This window comes from Natrix helvetica (genome assembly GCF_964273705.1).
Source record: "Natrix helvetica genome assembly, chromosome: 9".
NCBI classification, from domain to species: Eukaryota; Metazoa; Chordata; class Lepidosauria; order Squamata; family Natricidae; genus Natrix; species Natrix helvetica.
In genome coordinates, this window is record NC_138560.1 from 22,554,445 (window position 1) to 22,573,744 (window position 19,300).

General features: G+C 42.9%; 1 protein-coding gene across 7 annotated transcripts in view; it reads right to left on the bottom strand.

Annotated features, from left to right (window-relative positions):
- Positions 1-19,300, bottom strand: part of COL16A1 (collagen type XVI alpha 1 chain) — a 289,804-nt gene that overhangs the window by 192,533 nt on the left and 77,971 nt on the right. For all 7 annotated transcript variants that reach the window (XM_081962316.1, XM_081962321.1, XM_081962318.1 and 4 more), the window contains 4 exons: positions 16,586-16,709; positions 13,779-14,054; positions 6,010-6,090; positions 3,771-3,905 (listed from right to left, as the gene is read on the bottom strand). In XM_081962316.1, coding sequence (XP_081818442.1) covers positions 3,771-3,905; positions 6,010-6,090; positions 13,779-14,054; positions 16,586-16,709 — 616 coding nt within the window. The remainder of the gene's footprint in view (positions 1-3,770; positions 3,906-6,009; positions 6,091-13,778; positions 14,055-16,585; positions 16,710-19,300) is intronic.

Genomic DNA, 19,300 nt, shown 5'->3' on the forward strand with positions numbered 1-19,300 from the left:
TCTTTTTACCATTGGTAAGCTTCACATATTTACCGTATCAGTGAGATTGACTGTACTGTATATAAATTTGATAAACAGCAATAACAATAACAGCCAATTGCAAAGGCAGTTTTACTTGGTACAGCTTACAATCCAGTGACAATACTTTAGCACCATCAAACAACATCACCTGCCTATTCTAGGTCCTGGGGTGGATGAAAATGTAACAACAAGAATATAGTTAAACTTTGCCTGTTTTTTAAATATGCAATGGCCTGAGAGCCACTATCTTGATTTATTTTTCAACCATAACCTGTGATCTTCTCTGACTTTAGAAGAGAATATTTGTAGCTCAAGGTTGAACTGTGAGGTTCTTGATGCTCCCTGAGTTTGGATGTTTGTTTAAAAATATTTCATTACTCCCATCCAGGAACTACCAATTCAGATAAACAGGCTAACACTAAACAACAGTAATCAAGGAACTATCAAGCACCAATGATAGCAAAACAAATAGCACTTATACAACACCCTGTACAGGTTGTCTTTGATTTACACCAGTTCATTTAGTGATCTTTCAAAGTTACAACAGCGCTAAAAAATGTTATGACTGTTTTTCACATTTACAATTTTTGAAGCATCCCCATGATCATGTGATCAAAGTTCAGGTGCTTGGCAACTGTTTCATACTTATGACCGTTGTTGTGTCCCAAGGTCACGTGATCACATTTTGCAACCTTCTAACAAGCAAAGTCAATGGGGAGGCCAGATTCATTTCACAGTGAGGTTACTAACTTATGAACTGCAGTGATTCACTTAACAACTGTGGCAAGAAAGGTCATAAAATGGGGCAAAACCCACAGAACAAATGTCAGAAATTTTGGGGCCAATTGTGGTAATATGTTGAAGATGACCTGTAGTGCTTTCTCAGCATTCTCTGAGTGGTTTATAATGTCAGCACCATGCCCCCAACAATCTGGAAGGCTGGAAGACTGGATTGAACTCCAGACTGTGGGCAGAGTTAGCCTGCAATAGTGCATTCTAACCATTACACCACCAGGGCTCATGATGATGCTACCTAGTTTGGTAATAAAATGTCTGCAAGAAAACAAGCTCAGAGGGCACCAAGGACTCCACAATCTGTCTTTGTGTATCTCGCATCAGCACTCCATCCTTCATGGCTCTCCAATAGCCGCAAAATTGCCCTGCTGCCTTTCCCTTTTTAAATAGTGTTAGTATTATGATGCCCCTAGGTTTTTCAAAATGTATGGAAAGCGATTTCAAAGGGAAATAGAACATATTTCACGTTTAATTATAAAAATCACAGAGATGGTGAGAATGAGAACAAAAGGGGACACTTTAGTTCCATAGAGAGGTGCCAGCACTGCTTCCATCATACTGCAGAAGCTGAGTATTTGGAGAATGGAAAAGCAGGACTGGGCAGGCCAAAATAACCAAATGTTTCCCATACCATATAATTCGGTCCGATTTAACCTCATGACTGTCAGAATAAATCAAAGCGGCATCTTGGCTCTCTGTGCACAGACATCCCAAAAAATCATTCTGTGGTGCACAAAGTGAAGGCTCTGGATTTCCATGAGAACAAATAATGGACCACAACATGGTTTTTTTAGATAGTAGCGGTCAGGAAGGGACATGCAGTCAGGGGAGGCAGGGGAGGCAGAGCCTCACCGCTCTCACCATGAAAAGAAGACAAAAGGGAAAAGGGAAAAGGCACACGTGGTCCGATTCCCTGCCTTCCTGAGTCAACATGAAGGGGACCGCAGCTCGCGCTCCACAGTCCCACAGCTCGCACTCCACAGTCCCACAGCTCGCGCTCCACGGTCCCCTTCATGTTGACTCAGGAAGGCGGGGAATGGGACCACGTGTGCAGGAGGCTGAGGCTGAGGCTGCCTCAGCCTCCTGCACATGTGGTCCTATTCCCCGCCTTCCTGATGACGTCACCAGCCTCACCAGCCATAAACCACACCGCACGTCACTGCTGTCAGGGCAGCATTCTTCAACCTTGGCAACTTGAAGAGATGTGGACTTCAACTCACAGAATTCCCCCAGCCAGCAAACAGAGCTGTTCACCCTGTGAGACAGGAAGCCCAACCAGTAATGCCAGCTCTATCTTACTATAAAGTTGCATTAACAGATCTTGCAAGGTCTTTTTCACTTCCTTTCCTTTTAACTCTCCATAAAACCAGGGAGGTTCACTTCTGAAATATCTCCTCATTCCTTCTGTGGGCTGAGATATATTTTGGAGATATTCTCCAGTCTCTCTGTGTGTGTCTCTCTCCCTCCCTGTCTTCCAAGGTCATCCAATGACCATTATAGGAGTCCAGTTTGTGGATTTGGTGCCAGGTTCTGAAGCTTTCTGGTTAGTGAACACCATCTCTGCAATTTCATACATATGGTGGGAATCTACGTATAGAAGTATCTCAGTACTCCACTGCTTCAAAACTTGTTGAATTTGGTACTCAATGCATTTTGATATAAAAATGTTGTCCTGGTACTCATTGTTTGTTTGGTACTCAATGCACTGCAGTAGGAAAAGGGAGACAGTCACAGCGAAACAGACAGGAAGTTGGCCATGCTGGGAAGGTTACTGACATTGGAAAAGGGACAGACAGGAAGTTCTGCCAAAACAGAACCCAGGGTTGTGGCCTACTAGTGGCCAGAGGAACTGGCAGCAGATTCAGACAGTGAGGAGGTTGAGGAGGAACATGGCCCAGTCCTGGAGTCCAGGGAAAGCTCTGATGAGGGCTCTGTGTTGGAGGCAGAGAGGGGGCCAAGGCCGTCTGACAGTTATCAGCTGCCTTCAAAGTCAGACATCAGTGAGGCAGATGAACAGCTGGAGCCTGTTCCCAGTGTGCGCATGCGCAGAGCTGCCAGACAAAGGGAACAGCTAAAGAACAGGGGTCGACTTGGGAATAAGGCCAAAGGTGGACGATGAATGGCCCCTCCCAGGGGAAATAAAAGAGGAGCGAAAGGGGAGTGGAGTTTGCAGGAGACAATTAGTTCACTTAATTGGTTCATGACTCTCTGAGATTCCTTACCAAGTTTTGCAGATATTGGCATGGCAGCTCTCCAAGCCAGATAAGGTCTGTGACTGTAAATCCTCCCTTGAAAGACTTTGCTGGATGTGAATGAGCAGAATTCACAGTCAATTAATAAAAAGGGGTTTTTATCGGGACAAGGAGTTCGCTTCATGCTCTTGGAAAGCCTAGGTCAAAACACTCAGCCGAAACAAAGGGTCGTGTGATAAGACATGGGGTTGGTTTGGCACTCATTGTTTTTAGTACTTGTCATGCTTCCCAGAATCAATTAACAACGAGTGCCCAGTACCACTATATCTATTTATCCATCTAATTCAAAACCAACCAACTTCTCATGAAAGCTGAGGACACATTCACAATGAACCTCTTGTTAGCTTTTGGTTAAGTTTCATTTAAAAGAAAACTGGAGGCCCTTGGTCACATGCTTAAGCAGCACTGTGGGAGTTTGAGCATGACTTCGCTCACTCCCATTTTATGTCTTAATCTCTAAAGTAAAGTAGGTCTGTTTAGATCATCCCCTCTCTTGGTTTCATGGCAGAGGTAAGATTTAAGTGAAGGCTTCCATGGTTCTTTGCTCTCTTGCCCATTTTAATTTATAATATTCATAATAGGCACAGCACAGAAGGATCCATAAAAGCATAAAACCCAAGAATAAAAGTCAGTTCACCCACCCAAGTGAGCCTGAGACAAAATCAAAAGACTCAGAAAGAGGAGTAGCCTGTGAAGACAAACCTGCTTGTTTTGAGGTTCTTCTAGGCAGAAGCAGCGTGTGTAAACTTTGCCTTCTGTTTGAGGGTTGATCTCAATCAATTCGTTGTTCTCCATAACTTCTACATCCCGACGTGTTTTGGAGGCTTCTGGAAAACACTGTTGAAATGGAATCAAGAATCAAAATAATATAGAGATGGAAAACATTTGTAAGTTGGTATGTTCCTTAGTGGGTTTGGAAATGAGAGGCTACATTTTTGGAATTCAGGATTTTTTAATTCACAACACTTTTGTGTTGTCTGGTTTATTAATAACTCTTAGTCACCAAAGAGAAAACAAACCCTGTGATGGTGCAGCCTTATGATATATGAACCCAGCTACTGCCATGGGTTAGAAACCAATGAGGAATTTTAAGGATAAAGATGAATAGAATTGCCATGAGTGTCTTGATTTTCTACTAATAGACAAAACTCACTAGTGTTTACTTCTAATTATCTCTAATTCATCTCAAAATGCACAGGTACAGTATAGATGGTACCTTGCTCAATAGTTGTAACTGCGAGAGGGATCTTGGAGTCCTAGTGGACAACCATTTAAATATGAGCCAGCCGTGTGCAGCAGCTGCCAAAAAAGCCAACACAGTTCTAGGCTGCATCAACAGAGGGATAGAATCAAGATCCTGTGAAGTGTTAATACCACTTTATAAGGCCTTGGTAAGGCCACACTTGGAATACTGTATCCAGTTTTGGTCGCCACAATGTAGAAAAGATGTGGAGACTCTAGAAAGAGTGCAGAGAACATCAAACAAAGATGATTAGGGGACTGGAGACTAAAACATATGAAGAACGGTTGCAGGAACTGGGTATGTCTAGTTTAATGAAAAGAAGGACTAGGTGACATGATAGCAGTCTTCCAATATCTCAGGTGCTGCCACAAAGAAGAGGGAGTCAAACTATTCTCCAAAGCACCTGAGGGTAGAACAAGAAGCAATGAGTGGAAACTAATCAAGGAGAGAAGGAACTTAGAACTGAGGAGAAATTTCCTGACAGAACAATTCATCAGTGAAAAAACTGGCCTCCAGAAGTTGTGAATGCTCCAACACTGAAAGTTTTTAAGAAGATGTTGGATAACCATTTGTCTGAAGTGGTGTAGGGTTTCCTGCTTAAGCAGGGGGTTGGACTAGAAGACCTCCAGGATCCATTCCAACTCTATTCTATTCTATTATATTCTCTATTCTAATTCTACCCTACCCTACCCTACCCTACCCTATTCCTTATTCTATTCTATTCTATTCAGATGAATAGCAGTTTTGCAAATATCCAGAGATTTACTTTAAAAATGGCAGCAGTTCAAAATATAAATCCACATTAGAGCCCACAGTGAATACAACGGTGGGCCCACAAATTCAGATCCCTATTTAATTGAAACTCTTGGTTGCATAGGTAGTCTTCGACTTACAACCGTTCATTTACCAACCATTTGAAGTTTCAATGGCACTGAAAAAAGTCACTTATGACCATTATTCATGTGACTATCGTAACATCTCCATGGTCACATGATCAAAATTCAGGCACTTGGCCACCGACTCACATTTATGACGGTTGCAGAGTCTCAGGGTCATGTGATCGCCTTTTGCAACCTTCTGACAAGCAACCTCAATGGGGAAGACAGATTCACTTAACAATCCTAACTTAACAACTGCAATGATTCATTTAACAGTTGTGGCAAGAAAAGTCATAAAATGGGGCAAAGCTCACAATCAATATCTCTCTTAGCAACAGAAATTTTGGGCTCAATTGTGATCGTAAGTCGAGGACTACCTGTACATTAAGTTGAGAACATGAGAGTTGGAGAACAACCTTGCTGGATGAAGGTGATCTGGTCAGTATTCCATCTAACATATTAATCTACTACATCTACAGAAGGAAGCCCAAAGATCAAGACAGATCTACTCCTGGTCCCATGTACCTAGTAGTTGCAGGAAAACTAACCCCAGGCCTTGTAGTTGAATGAAATAGCAGCATGCTATACTGCAAATAATAGACGTGTAACCTAGACAAATCATTCAGACACTTTTGGGCATGGGTGTGGATATGTTTGCACACCCAGACATAATACTCTAGGAAGATTGTCCATTTATGTTTGCAGATAAGCATCTGAAGATTCTAGGGTAACATGGAAATTGGCAAGAACATTTCACAACCCTCCCAGTCATCCATAATTAAAAGTGTCATTTCTTTGCAAAGCCTTAACAATTACTCACCCCATTGTCGGAGATCTCGCAACATCCCTCATGCATTGCCATGGCTGGGTCACAGTAGATGTGCAGCTGCTGAATGTCAAACTGGGAAATACAAACAAGCATGCTTTTAGATCAAAATCAAAAAATCCCGGGAAGAAAGCTTGCATCCTTCAGGCCCTGGAGAAGAATCCTGACTGAGCCACCCTTTCACCAATGAGTATGTGAGACATGTTGAGTTTCTCAAATGGCATCCCAGGTTTCTCGGCACTTCACACCGTCTTTGGATAGAATTGCTGAGAGCAAAGTCTTAACCCTGAATCCTAGGTTGGGTGGGCTGCAGACACGGCATCAGGCCAAGGGCTTCAATCTCAGGACTGGCAGCTTATCTCAGATGTCTCTGAGGAGGGAGCGTGGCCCTGATCCAAAATGAAAGTAAAAAACAGGCCTATTTCTCCCGGCTGTTTCTTATCTCTCATTTCTTTCAGTGCTTGAGTCACATTTCTTTGGAAGCTGCCTAGATATCAGGCGTGGTCTCATACGCATCAGCAACCTATGAGTCATGATCCTCCCTCCCCCCACCATGACTTCACTCATAAGCTGCACAAGTTCTGGCAAAAGGATTTCTGGACCAGCCTGCCAAATGACAGCATCGTATGCACCATCACTTTCTTCTCATCCATCTACCACCACAAGCCAGGCCTACATGCTGCTTTCAGTCAGGTTCTTGGGCTCTTCAGGATCTGCCGAAAATTGAAAGTAAGACTTTTCCCAGCATGATCCGACTGAATCTCTTTAGCAAGATTTACTGGGATGAAAGGATTGGGACGGAGGGAATTCCAGCCACTGAACCGGGGGTGAAATTCAGCAGGTTCTGACAGGTTCTGGAGAACTGGTAGCAGAAATTTTGAGTAGTTTGGAGAACCGGCAAATAACCATCTCTGGCTGGCCCCAGAATGGGGTGGGAATGGGGATTTTGCAATATCCTTCCCCCAGGAGTGGGGAGGGAATGGAGATTTTGCAATATCCTTTCCCTGGAGTGGGGAGGGAATGGAGATTTTACAGTATCCTTCCCCTGCCATGCCCACCAAGCCACACCCACAGAACCAGTAGTAAAAAAAAATGAATTTCACCACTAAACTGAACTATTTCCTTTCTACACCCAACACATTTCCTTGAGGGTAAGATTTCTTCATATTCTTTCTGTTTTTCTGGGAACCAAGGAAGTGGTAGATCTTTCATTGTTAACAGAAGAGTGTGCATCTGATTGTTTAAACCACCATATGTCTTTATAGGTCTCAGAAATAACCATTACGCTAGATCTCTTGTCCCTATCTCTCTCATCTTTGACACATCCTTTCCCACAGGTCTGTATTTCCACTGCTTCGCTTTCCTACCCAATGTTTGTATTGTAGTTCTTCAGCCACCATTTGTAGTAGGCTTCTTCAACAGGATGCCTTGTGAATTCTGTAGAGGATGCTGCACTTGCACCCTCACCCTGAAATTGTCCAACATACATCAGAGTTCACTAGCCAGGATTTGTTACCTCCTGCCCAGTTGACCATCATAGATATTATGGATGAGCCAGCCCCAGGTTGGGATCAGCCCTCCTAACAGAAGCTGTAGGATGAAAAGAAAGATTGTGTATGGCTGTATGGCTGGCTGTATACCTAATATTTGGAATCTATTAAAATATCAATAATTGTTTGTTTGGGGGAACGGCTGAAGATATGATCATACAATCCTAGAAGGAGAAATCTTCCTTGTAAGAGTGGATTATAGTGTTATTTAAATGAGGGTTAGGTTCTTTTTTTTCTGCCAACCTAGCAGTTCAAAAGCATGTAAAATGTAAGTAGAAAAATAGGACCACCTTTGGTGGGAAGGGAACAGCGTTCCGTGCCCCTTCGGTGCTGAGTCATGCTGGGCACATGACCACGGAGATGTCTTTGGACCGCACTGGCTCTTCGGTTTTGAAACGGAGATGAGCACTGCCCCCTACAGTCGGGATAGACTAGCACATATATTCAAGGGGAACCTTTACATTTACTTTTACCTAGATTTCTTTTGGATGAAGGGACAAGGAAAATGTCCTTCGAATACTATCCTCAAATGTTTTGGAGTTACCAATTTATCACATAATTAGCCGTTTTAAAAATTATATAGAATCATAGGACTGGAAGGGACCTTGAAGGTCTTTTAGTCCAACCCCTTGCCCAAGGCAGGAGTTTCAATTAATTATTAGAATAATTACTTATTCACCCAATTAATTTTGAGGCTACGCTGTTAATACTGTAGTAAGTATGCTTTTATTTTCTGCTAATTAGCCTGATGCAAACTTTTATATAGAACTCACACTCACCTACTTTCTAGCCTGGTGCCTTAAACTACTAAACCAAACTATCTGGATTCTAACAAGCTAAAATAGTGTTGGCAAGTTCATGTTCACCTATGATAAGCTACAAGTACCTAATGTTGATGTGAGCAATGGTGCTCAAGGGGGGTGGGTAAAGGAAGAGTGGGAGAGGGATAGGTTGCAGCAGTGGTGGGATTCAAATAATTTAACAACCGGTTCTCTGTCCTAATGACCAGCTGGGTAGGCGGGGCTTGGTGGTCATGTGACCATTTGGGCATGGCCAACTCAACGTCACTCACGTTGATGGGCACTTCGCTTTAGGGAAGAGTTAAATGTAATAAGAGTTAACCAGAGAGGCAGTTTCTGAAAGGAGGACAATAAAGATTAGGCTAGAAACAACACCAGAATGTTTCCTTCCTGTCTTCCTTACAGGATTAGCCCTGTAAAAAACAAAAGGAGATTTCTTCCAACAACCGGTTCTCCCAACTGATTAGAAAGTCAACGACTGCTTCTCCCAAATAGGTGCGAACCGGCTGAATCCCACCACTGGGTTAAAGTGAAATGGTAGTTTTTCAGGAAGGATGCAGCACAGTCCAGAGAGGGGAAGGAGACAAGGGGTAGTACAGCCCTGAACTGGATAAGAAACAGAAGAAGAGATTTTTTTTAAAAAAATCCACTCTCTAGGACAGGGGTGTCAAATTCGATTTCATTGAGGGCTGCATCAGGGTTGGTTTTTTACCTCAGAGGGTGGGCGTGGCCAGCTCAACATCACTCGTGTCGGGGGTGCCTGTGGTGGCCTGAGTGCTCTGTCAGCGAAAATGGGTTCCCAGCTCCTTTTTTGGCTGCAATAGCCTCCTTACAACCCTCTGCCAGCGAAAACAGAGTTCGGGAGGATTGCAGGAGTCCATTGCAGCCAAAATCGGAGTTCAGGAGCCTGTTTTCATTGGCAGAAGAACAATGGACCAGTCCTTTGCTGTTTCCAGAGTGGGCCGGATCTAAGCACTCCATGGGCCTTGAGTTTGACACCGCTGCTCTAGAATCTCCCAGGGCGTAGCCATTAGTAACTGTAATAAAAGTTCAGTCTAGCAAGATTCGGTCTGCCATAGATAAGCAAATAAAGAATTCAACTCTGGCTGAATTGTTCCCTGTTATTCTGTTAGGTGCAAAGAATCATGATCATTTGTAAAATTGCAGCATGGAAGATTTATTCTAATCTGTGTATAAGGATCTGGTTAAGTAACAGTCAGCACTAAACTGGTGCTAGATAAGAGTTAATGGAAGTCAAGAGGGGTTGGACTTGGGTCTCTGGTGGCAACGACTCTAAACTGATGACATATTTAACTCCCACTCCACAGCTCTGCTTCGTTGTCTCTCGCACGCTCTTGGGTTTCGCGTGAAGGTTGGTGACCTGAGGAGCTGCCCTTGGTTCTGAGAGGCTCTCCCAAAATGGGTGTAGCCAAAGTGGACAAGTCCATTTAAACTAAATCAGGGGTCAGCAACCCATGATTCTGGAGCCGCATGTGGCTCTTTCCCACCTCTGCTGCGGCTCCCTGTCACTGGTCAGAATCATAGTTGATAGGGCTTTCGGTTAGGCCATATAGAGGAAAAAAGACGCCGTGCTAGGAGGAGACTCTATGTTGGGGGAACCGGAGACTCTATGTTGGGGTCAGCTCCAGAATTGAATGGACCTTTGTGGCTCTTTGAGTGTTTAAGGTTGTCGACCTCTGAACTAAATGAACAATACAAAAAGGACACCCCAATCATCTCTATCCATACATTTTCACATGTAAATACTTTCAGGCTATTTCCACGCCATACACTTAACCATAATGCATCCCTTCTCCAGGTCCACTGGAAGGGTCCAGGGCTGGAAAGGTCTTACAGAAATAGGATGTGGTACAATAGTGTCAAGTCAGAGACCTGGCCTAGAACAAGCTTTCTGAAAGCTGCTTGATTTATCTCAGAATGCACTCTCATCAAAATAGCTTAGTTTCTTGTTAATTATGCATTGGATGATCAGCTCAAATGCTTTAACAATGGCTTCCTGGAACCATGCAGTTAGTGCCATGGGATTTGTTGTTTTTTTTCTTTATAATTATCCAGATTCCCTTGCCTTACTCTTTCCATTTTTTTCTGCAGCTTTGAATCAACTCCCTGCAATTATTTTATCCCTTTTCACTGTCTTGTGTATTTTAGCAATGCTTGAATTGCCCTAGAAGGAATGTCATCAGTATTATTTAAGCAGTTTAAGTTTTTTCTTGAAATTCCTCTCCTCCTTTTTTTTCCTTCAGGAAACAAAGTAGATTCACTGAAACTTCTGCTCACAAAGATATTGTGGGGAGGAATATCCTAAGCGGGCTTTATTTGTCTCATGACGGTGAGTTTCAAAGTATGTTTGACCCTTAAGAACATTATAAAAGTGCACAGTCTTTCTATGGGTTACTCTTTCTTCATTGGCTATTACCGCTGTCCGTTTAAGAGGAAGACTTCTTCTTTGCTCTCAATTCATTGTGCTCAAAATCATTCAGAAAAGAAACTTTCGAACTGGGAGGGGAAAAAATCTCATTTCAGTTTTGACTACCATCAAGGTATTCTTCCATTCTCGTTGTGGATAGGGACAAAGTCCCGAAGTTAGGCATTATGGTAGGAGTCCACTTCCTTAATAGTTAAGAGCTCCTGATTAAGCTTTAAGTCACGGGTGAAATGCACTGAAGTCTATTACCAGTTTGCTTCACGTGCGAAGGCGCACCAAACATGTGCTTTGCGCGCATGCGCACCACAGGCACTAAGAAACCTTTTCTGAGTCTGCAAAGGTAAGTAGAACAGTGAGGGGGGGGAACAGCTGTGCCGCACGATTTAGATTTGCTAGAAAGCACAATTTCCTGCTTTCTAGCGAATGTAAATCGTGCGGCACAGCTGATTGTTGCACAGCTGATCGTTGGAACTTAAAAAAAAACTTTTTAAAAAGCATTTTTAACTACTAGTTCAGGCAAACCAGTAGTAAAAAATATGCTTAAAAAAGTAAAAAAAAAAGGTTCTGATGATCAACTGGTTGACAATTGTGTCGCATGATTGTTGGAACTTTTTTTAAACTTTTTTTTTTAGCATTTTTAAACTACCGGTTTGGGCGAACCGATAGTAAAATAAAGTTTAAAAAAGTTTTGATGATCAGCTGTGCAACAATCAGCTGTGATGCACGATCACTGGAACTTTTTTTTAGCATTTTTTAACTACCAGTTCAGGCAAACCACCCCGAACCGGTAGCATTTCACTCCAGCTTTGTGTGCATTCCAACATTTGCCCAGCGCATGAAATATCTGAGGAAAGATGACAGAACAACAAGAAGCTAAAATGTGTTAATGTATCATTAACAAAACCAATATCGAAGACAGCAGGACTGATGCCTCTCAGCTCTTTCTCTTGCTGGAAGAGAGCTGGCTCCGTTACTGCTAGAGTAGTTGAGGGCTTCACACATTCCCTAGAGCTACCTTCCTTTTGAAACTGATCCTACACCAAGTGTTAAGTCCTGGAGGCTACGACGCCATTGGCTATCATTGCCGGCCCCTGATTGGTTGAGACGCGAGCAGCCAGCTGGCGGGAGAATGCAGCCATTCTATTGGTTCAGCGTCTGACAGCTCTAGTATAAAAGGGACTGTCAGCTGTCAAATGTTGCTGTTTGCCGGTTCGAGGTTTGCCTTACATTTTGCCGTGTTAAACTGTTAATAAAGGTTGTGTTAGCTTCAACCTGCCTTGCCTCAGTTCCTGCCTGCCTCGTTCTCCCTACAGAACACCAAGCAAAGTGGCCACCGCATTTCATGCATCATAACAAGAAATGAAAGGGAAAAAAAACCTGGAGCAAATTTGGAGCTGCCTTCTCAGATTTGAGAAATGCCCATACAAATCCAGAGCTTAAAGAGACACTTTTCAGTTGCCAGCAGATGCTGCCTCTCCTGAAACTTTCTAAGGATATATGTTTTTGAAGATTTTTTCCTCACTTACAAAAAGGGAGAATCATTCAAGGAAATGGGAATATTTTGCAAATCTGTGGATCTCCAGGTATTCTTGATTACTGTTTCAGAGTGGAAAACAACCACAGTTGGGATCAGAATTTCCATTGCTAAGGAAGATGGTTGTTAAATGAGTTGTGCCCAATTTTATGACATTTTTTGCCATGATTGCTAAACAACTTATTGTAGCTATTAATCATGCACTGGCTAAGCAAAGCCAGTTTCCCCGAAGCCAGCTGGGAAGGTTGCAAATGATCCAGGATGTGGAAACCATCGTAATTACATGCCAAGCACTCAAGTTTTGATCATGTGGCTCAGTGGTGGGATTCAATTTTTTTTACTACTGTTTTTATGGGTGTGGCTTGGTGGGCATGGCTTGGTGGGTGTGGCTTGGCGGGCATGGCAGGGGAAGGATACTGCAAAATCCCCATTTCCTCCCGATCAGCTGGGACTCAGGAGGCAGAGAATAGATGGAGGTGGGGCCAATCAGAGGTGGTATTTACCAGTTCTCTGAACTACTCAAAATTTCTGCTATCAGTTCTCCAGAACTGGTCAGAACCTGTTGAATACCACCTCCGATGTGGCTGTGGAGATGCTACGACAGTTGTAAGAGTGAGGACCCATCAAAACTCATTTTTTCCCAGTGCTGCTGTAACTCTGAATGACTGCTCAACATGGTTGTGAGTTGAGGGCTACCCGTATAAGCAATGCGTCGACAACTGTAGAGTTTATGTCTTTGTAAAGCAAATATTGGTCTGCCAAAAGCTAAGACTAGAGGCCCCCAGCTTCTTTCAATCCTCTGTGTCTTTTATCTGCAGTTGTAAATTAATTACTCAATTACTCTGCCACATTATACGACTGGAGTACTCCAGCATCCGGGCTTTTAGCTCTTGCTGGCTAAGAGCCTAATGATGACTGCATTTGTGTTAGCAAATAAAGAAAACCAAGTTGAATCTCTCCAATTGTTTTGGCTCAATTTCTTTAAGCTAAGCATTAGCACCAGGGAAGCTACCGTGTTTCCCCCAAAATAAGTCAGAGTTTTATTTTCTTTTGACCTCCAAAATAAGCAATTGGCTTTATTTTTGGGGAGGTCTTATTATTTTTGAGGTGCAGGAGGGAGAGCGTGGTCACCTCATGGCTGCTGCTGTGTTGCAATATTTTCAGGGAGGACTTATTTTGGGGGAACGGCTTATTTTAGCGCATGCACTCCAAAGCCTGATTGGGCTTATCATGCAGGGTGGTCTTATTTTCAGGGAAACAGGGTACATTGAAGTCTATGGCAGCAAGTTGTCCTCTCTCTTGGAGGGGAAGCAAAATAGCTTGCCCAGTTTGGAGAAAACTGTGGTCAGCTCAACTTGGAGACGTATCTCCTAGCCACGGGATGCTCACATGTGCCCACCACCACCACTACCACTGCTGCCCCCGTGACTCACCATCACCGGAGTCCCATGCACTGCCTCCAGCCCCACGAATGTGTTGCCATTGCTGACCAACCGCTGTCGCAGCTGCAGAGGCTTAGATGAGATGTAGCTGCAGTCAATATGGACTGAGATCACTTGGGTTTGAATGCTGACCGCCATTTTGTGCCACTTCAAGTCAAAAAGGGAGGTGATGCCTTTGCCAGCAAAGACTATGCCAATCGATTCCCCATGACGGTCCTTGGCCTGGAACTCCAGACTCCGCTCTTTGCTGTTGATCCCCAGGGAGAGCTGAAAAAGTAGAAGGAAGAAGAGAGGGTGCTGAATAGAAGGATGTTCTAAAGCAGGGGTCTCCAATCTTGGCAACTTTAAAACTTGTAGACTTCAACTCCCAGAATTCTTCATCCAGCAAAGCTGACTGAGGAATTCTGGGAGTTGAAGTCCACAAGTCTTAAAGTTGTCAAAGTTGGAGACCCCTAAGAGAGAGAGAAAGAGAGAGAGAGAGAGGGTGGGGAGAGGGAGGGAGAGGGAGGGGAGAATGGAAGCTGGAAGGCTGACCGCTTAATGGAGAAAAAAGGACAGAAATTTATGAGAGCTGATAAGTCAGAAGACTTGTAGATGGTCTTCAGCTTATGATCGCAATTGGGACCAGATTTTCCATTACTGAACAAGGCGGTTGTTAAATGAGTTATGCCCACTTTTTATGACTCCCCCCATGTTTGTTAAATGAATCACTGTGGATGTTAAGCAAATCCAGCTGCAAAGGTTGAAAATATTCATTACGTGACCCCAGGATGCTGGAACCATTGTAATTGCATGTCAAATGCTGGAGTTTGGTCCTATAAAGCTATGATGGTTGTAAGTGCGAGGAACCATCCTTGCTGCAACCATTGTAAATACATCTCAGGTGCCTGAGTTTGAACCCAGAGACAGTGAGAGTGACTTATGACACATCACTTAGCGATCGTTCAAAGTTTTCACCTGGCTGAAAAATGAGACCTATGACCTGATCCAAAGTTCCAATCGTTTCTACCTCACTCCTTTGGCTACTTGAGCAGGGGGCTGCACTAGAAGACCTCCAAGATTTCTTCCAGTGTCCTGCCTTGTTCTGCTCTGCTCTGTTCTGTTCTATTTTCTATTTGATTCTCCTATTCTATTCGATTCTCTCTTCTCTTCTCTTCTCTTCTCTTCTCTTCTCTTCTCTTCTCTTCTCTCCTCTCCTCTCCTCTCCTCTCCTCTCCTCTCCTCTCCTCTCCTCTCCTCTCCTCTTCCACTCCACTCCACTCCACTCCATTCCCTATTCTATTCTATTCTATTCTATTCTATTCCATTCCATTCCACATTCTATTCTATTCTATTCTATTCTATTCTATTCTATTCTGCAACATGGCCACATTTATAGCCATTTGCATCATCCCATGGTCACACGGATATATTGTACAACTGTTTTGCTAAAAACAGGCACTTTCAGCAAACCCACAGCCATGACCATGGCAATCATTTTGTGACCACTGCATTTGCTTAACGATCATCAACCCAAAAATCATAAAATCATGTCGGTCACATGACTTTTTTGTTTTACAATAGTTTTATTGTTTTACAATAGTTACGGCTTATGGCCAGGTTCCATTATGGTTGTAAGTCGAAGGACTACCTGTAGTGATATTTTGTTGTTAAAAGAATGAACCTTACATTGTAGTTAAAATGAGATCTTAAGTAATAACAAAAATCCAAAGAGAGTTTTGTTCCGAAGATGATATTATCTGGATGAAATTTATCATGTTCCTTTTTGATCCCTTTTCTTGCAAATCAAGTTGGTTTAATCTGTCTAAATATTATATATATCTGGTCATAAATATGTAGTAATAACAGGTAAGGATAGATGACTGTTCTATGTTTCTGCATCGTTTTTTAACCTATGTAAAAATGAATATGATTTATGTGAATTTTCTTTAATGTATGCATGCTTAGTGGATCTTTTCCTTTATATAATGCTTTCATATACACATTTTCCTTAATATAGTGCATGTTAATGCATAACTTAGCGTTCAACCTGCCTTGCAAAATTCTGAAAAGGTTACTTGATGCCTGACAGTCTATGGAGACTCTCAGTCATCCAGGTCATGGTTGTCCCAAAGGTGTTTTCTTCAAGAGGCAACTGGACTCTTGAAAAGGTACCTTTGGGACATTGATGTCTGACACATTTGAAGGTTACCTGATGCTTAACTGATTTGGAAGACAGCAAGCTGGACTAGTTCTCCACCCCACACAGAGAATATTCCCTCTGCATCACCTACTTGGAGAATTCTCCATCTTGTGAAGGTCAAGACAGAATCTCACTCCTTCTCTCGGTTTGATGGAGGCGGACTCTGTAATTTGTGTTTCAGCATCTTGTGGGAACTCAGCCATTACTTCAGTGTGTAATGTGAACAGGGTCACCACACTCAGTGACAACTTTTCTTTCTCGGGTCCATTTCACATGGAATGAACACAGCAATCGTATCTTATTAACTAGAGTTTAGAGTTGACTATATGTTCATACGTGCAAGCACAATCCCATTCACACCATTAGCTGAAAGGGGAAGGTAGGAAGCAGAATAAATCCTTGGATGAGCTAATTCAAGTAAGTAAGTAAGTAAGTAAGTAAGTAAGTAAGTAAGTAAGTAAGCAAGGAAGGAAGGAAGGAAGGAAGGAAGGAAGGAAGGAAGGAAGGAAGGAAGGAAGGAAGGAAGGTTTAACTGGGGTTAGCTAGGGGGAAAACAACTGGAAAACAATGGATCAGAGAGGCAATGGAAAGACTGGATGAAGTTAGATGGTTATACCTGGGGGTATCCCTGAGGGTCAGTGATCTGGAAGAGATACCAGTTCTCTTTGGTAGTCTGCTTCTTCAAGAGTAGAGTGATGATCAAAGTGAATTCATCGGGCAAGCCCCGGGGAAACAGCTGTCTGGGAATAAAGAAGAGGACAGAGATGTGAGTAGACAAGTCTTTCCACCTTTGGAACATTTCATCAGGAGAGTTACTCAGAAGATACAACCAAGTTGCTGACCAAGTCCAATCACTAACTATTAGATCAGCCTTTGATATCTCCAAAAACGTCTCTACAGAGCCTCAGAAAATGTCTCTTTCCTCATAGCCTAACAAACTTGAACAAGAGAATCAGGGGGAAAGAATACTATAGATGGATCTGTGCACATTTTGAAATTTTATTTATTTATATTCCGTCCTTATTATTTTTAAAAGTACAGAAAGTCAACGTGAGGAACATATCTAATATTCCTTTCCCCTCCAATTTTCCCCACAACAACAACCCTGCCAGGTGGGTCCAACTCAGGGCTGGGTTCCGGAAGCCACTACTGCAGGTCCGCTTATGGTCATGCAGCGTGTGCATGTGCGCTTGATGCCCACTTGATGCGCGCTGTGCATGCATGCACAGTACTATAAAAATGCTTCTATGCAGGCGCGGAAGTCAAAAACAAGATGGTGGCGCCTATGGCCCCACCGGGAGAACTAGTTTGGGGGCGTGGCAGGACTGGGTCACTGCCATTTCCAGCGACCCAGGCCACCAAACCACTACCGGCTCGACCAAACCGGTCCGAACCGGTCTGAATTGGTAGGAACCCACCTCTGGTTCAACTAAGAGAAATTGATTAACGCAAAGTCGCCAACCTGGCTTTTATGCCTAAAATGGGACCAAAACTCAGACTTTCAGCCATCAGCAGGACACCTTGAGTTGTATTTCCTCCTTAGGCATGAAAAGTGGTTGGGGGACATTGGGCCAGTCCCCCCCCCTCGCTCTGTGTGTCTCAGCCCAGACTTTGTCACAGGGCTGTTTTTGTAAGGGAAACAGGAGGAGGAAGGAGCATTAGGTATGTTTGCCAAATTGTGTCATTTATAAAATAATAAAATGAATAGTGATAACAAACTAGAAATGCACAAGGTTTTAAACTTTATATATATATATATATATATATATATATATATATATATATATATATATATATATATATATATATATATATATATATATATATATATATATATATATATATATATATATATATATACACACACCGTATATATTAAAAAGACAAAAGCTGTAATATGGGATAAAAACCTTAAGTAAATAAATAAATAAAAATAAGTAAACTGTAAACTGTAGAGGGACATGGTGACTCAGTGGCTAAGATGCTGAGCTTGTGGATCAGAAAGGTCGGCAGTTCAGCGGTTCAAATCCCTAGCGCCACGTAACAGAGTGAGCTCCCGTTACCTGTCCCAGCTTCTGCCAACCTAGCAGTTCAAAAGCATGTAAAAATGCAAATAGAAAAATAGGGACCACCTTAGGTGGGAATGTAACAGAGTTCCATGCGCCTTTGGCCATTTAGCCAGCCACATGACCACGGAGACGTCTTTGGACAACACTGGCTCTTTGGCCTTGAAACAGAAATGAGCACCACCCCCTAGACTGGGGAACAACTAGCACATATGTGCGAGAGGAACCTTTATCTATGAGTCCTAGTGGACAACTTCAATATGAGCTAACATTGTGCTGAAGTTGCCCAAAAAACCATCCTAGATGTGAAGTGGTAGTTCTGCTTAATAGTCCATTGGTAAGACTACACTTGGAATACTGAATCCAATTTTGGTCACTACAATATAAAAAAGACATTGCAGTAAGTGCAGAGAAGAGCAACACAGAAGATTAGGGGACTGGAGGCAAAACACATGAAGAATAGTTGCAGGAACTGGGTATATCTAGTCTAATGTGGTGGAGCAGTGGTTCGAATGCAGTATGACAGGCTAATTCAGCCCACTGCCAGGAGTTCAATCCTCACCAGCTCAAGGTTGACTCAGCCTCCCATCCTTCCAAGGTTGATAAAATGAGGAACCAGATTGTTGGGGACAATATGTTGACTCAATAAACTGCTTAGAAAGGGCTGTGAAGCACTATGAAGCGGTATATAAGTCTAAATGCTATTGCTATGGCTAACGAAGAGAAGGACTAGGGGGACATGATAGCAGTCTTCCAATATTTAAGCTGCTGTCACAAAGAAGAGGATGCCAACCTACTTCCTGAAGCATCTAAAGACAGGACAAGAAGTAACAGATGAAAACTTATGAAGAAGAGATCCGACTTAGAACGAAGGACACATTTCCTGACAGTGAGAATAATTAATCAGTGGAACAGCTGGCGCTCAGAAGTTATGGGGGCTTCATCACTTGAGACTTTCAAGAAGACTGCCATTTGTTAGAAATGGTGTAGGGTCTCCTGCTTCAGCGGGCGAGGGGGGGGGTTGGACTAGATGGCCTATAAGGTCCTTTCCAACTCTGTTAATCTGTTAAATCTGAATGGCTTGACTTCAGAAGTTATGGGGACTCCAACACTAGAGATTTTAAAGAGAAGATTGGGCAGTCATTTGTTTGAAATAGCAGGGTCTCCTGTTATTCCAGGGGGGTTGGATTAGAAGGCCTCCAAGGTCCCTTCCAACTCTGTTATTCTGTTAAATATAAAAAGACCCATAAGAGTTAATACGTGGC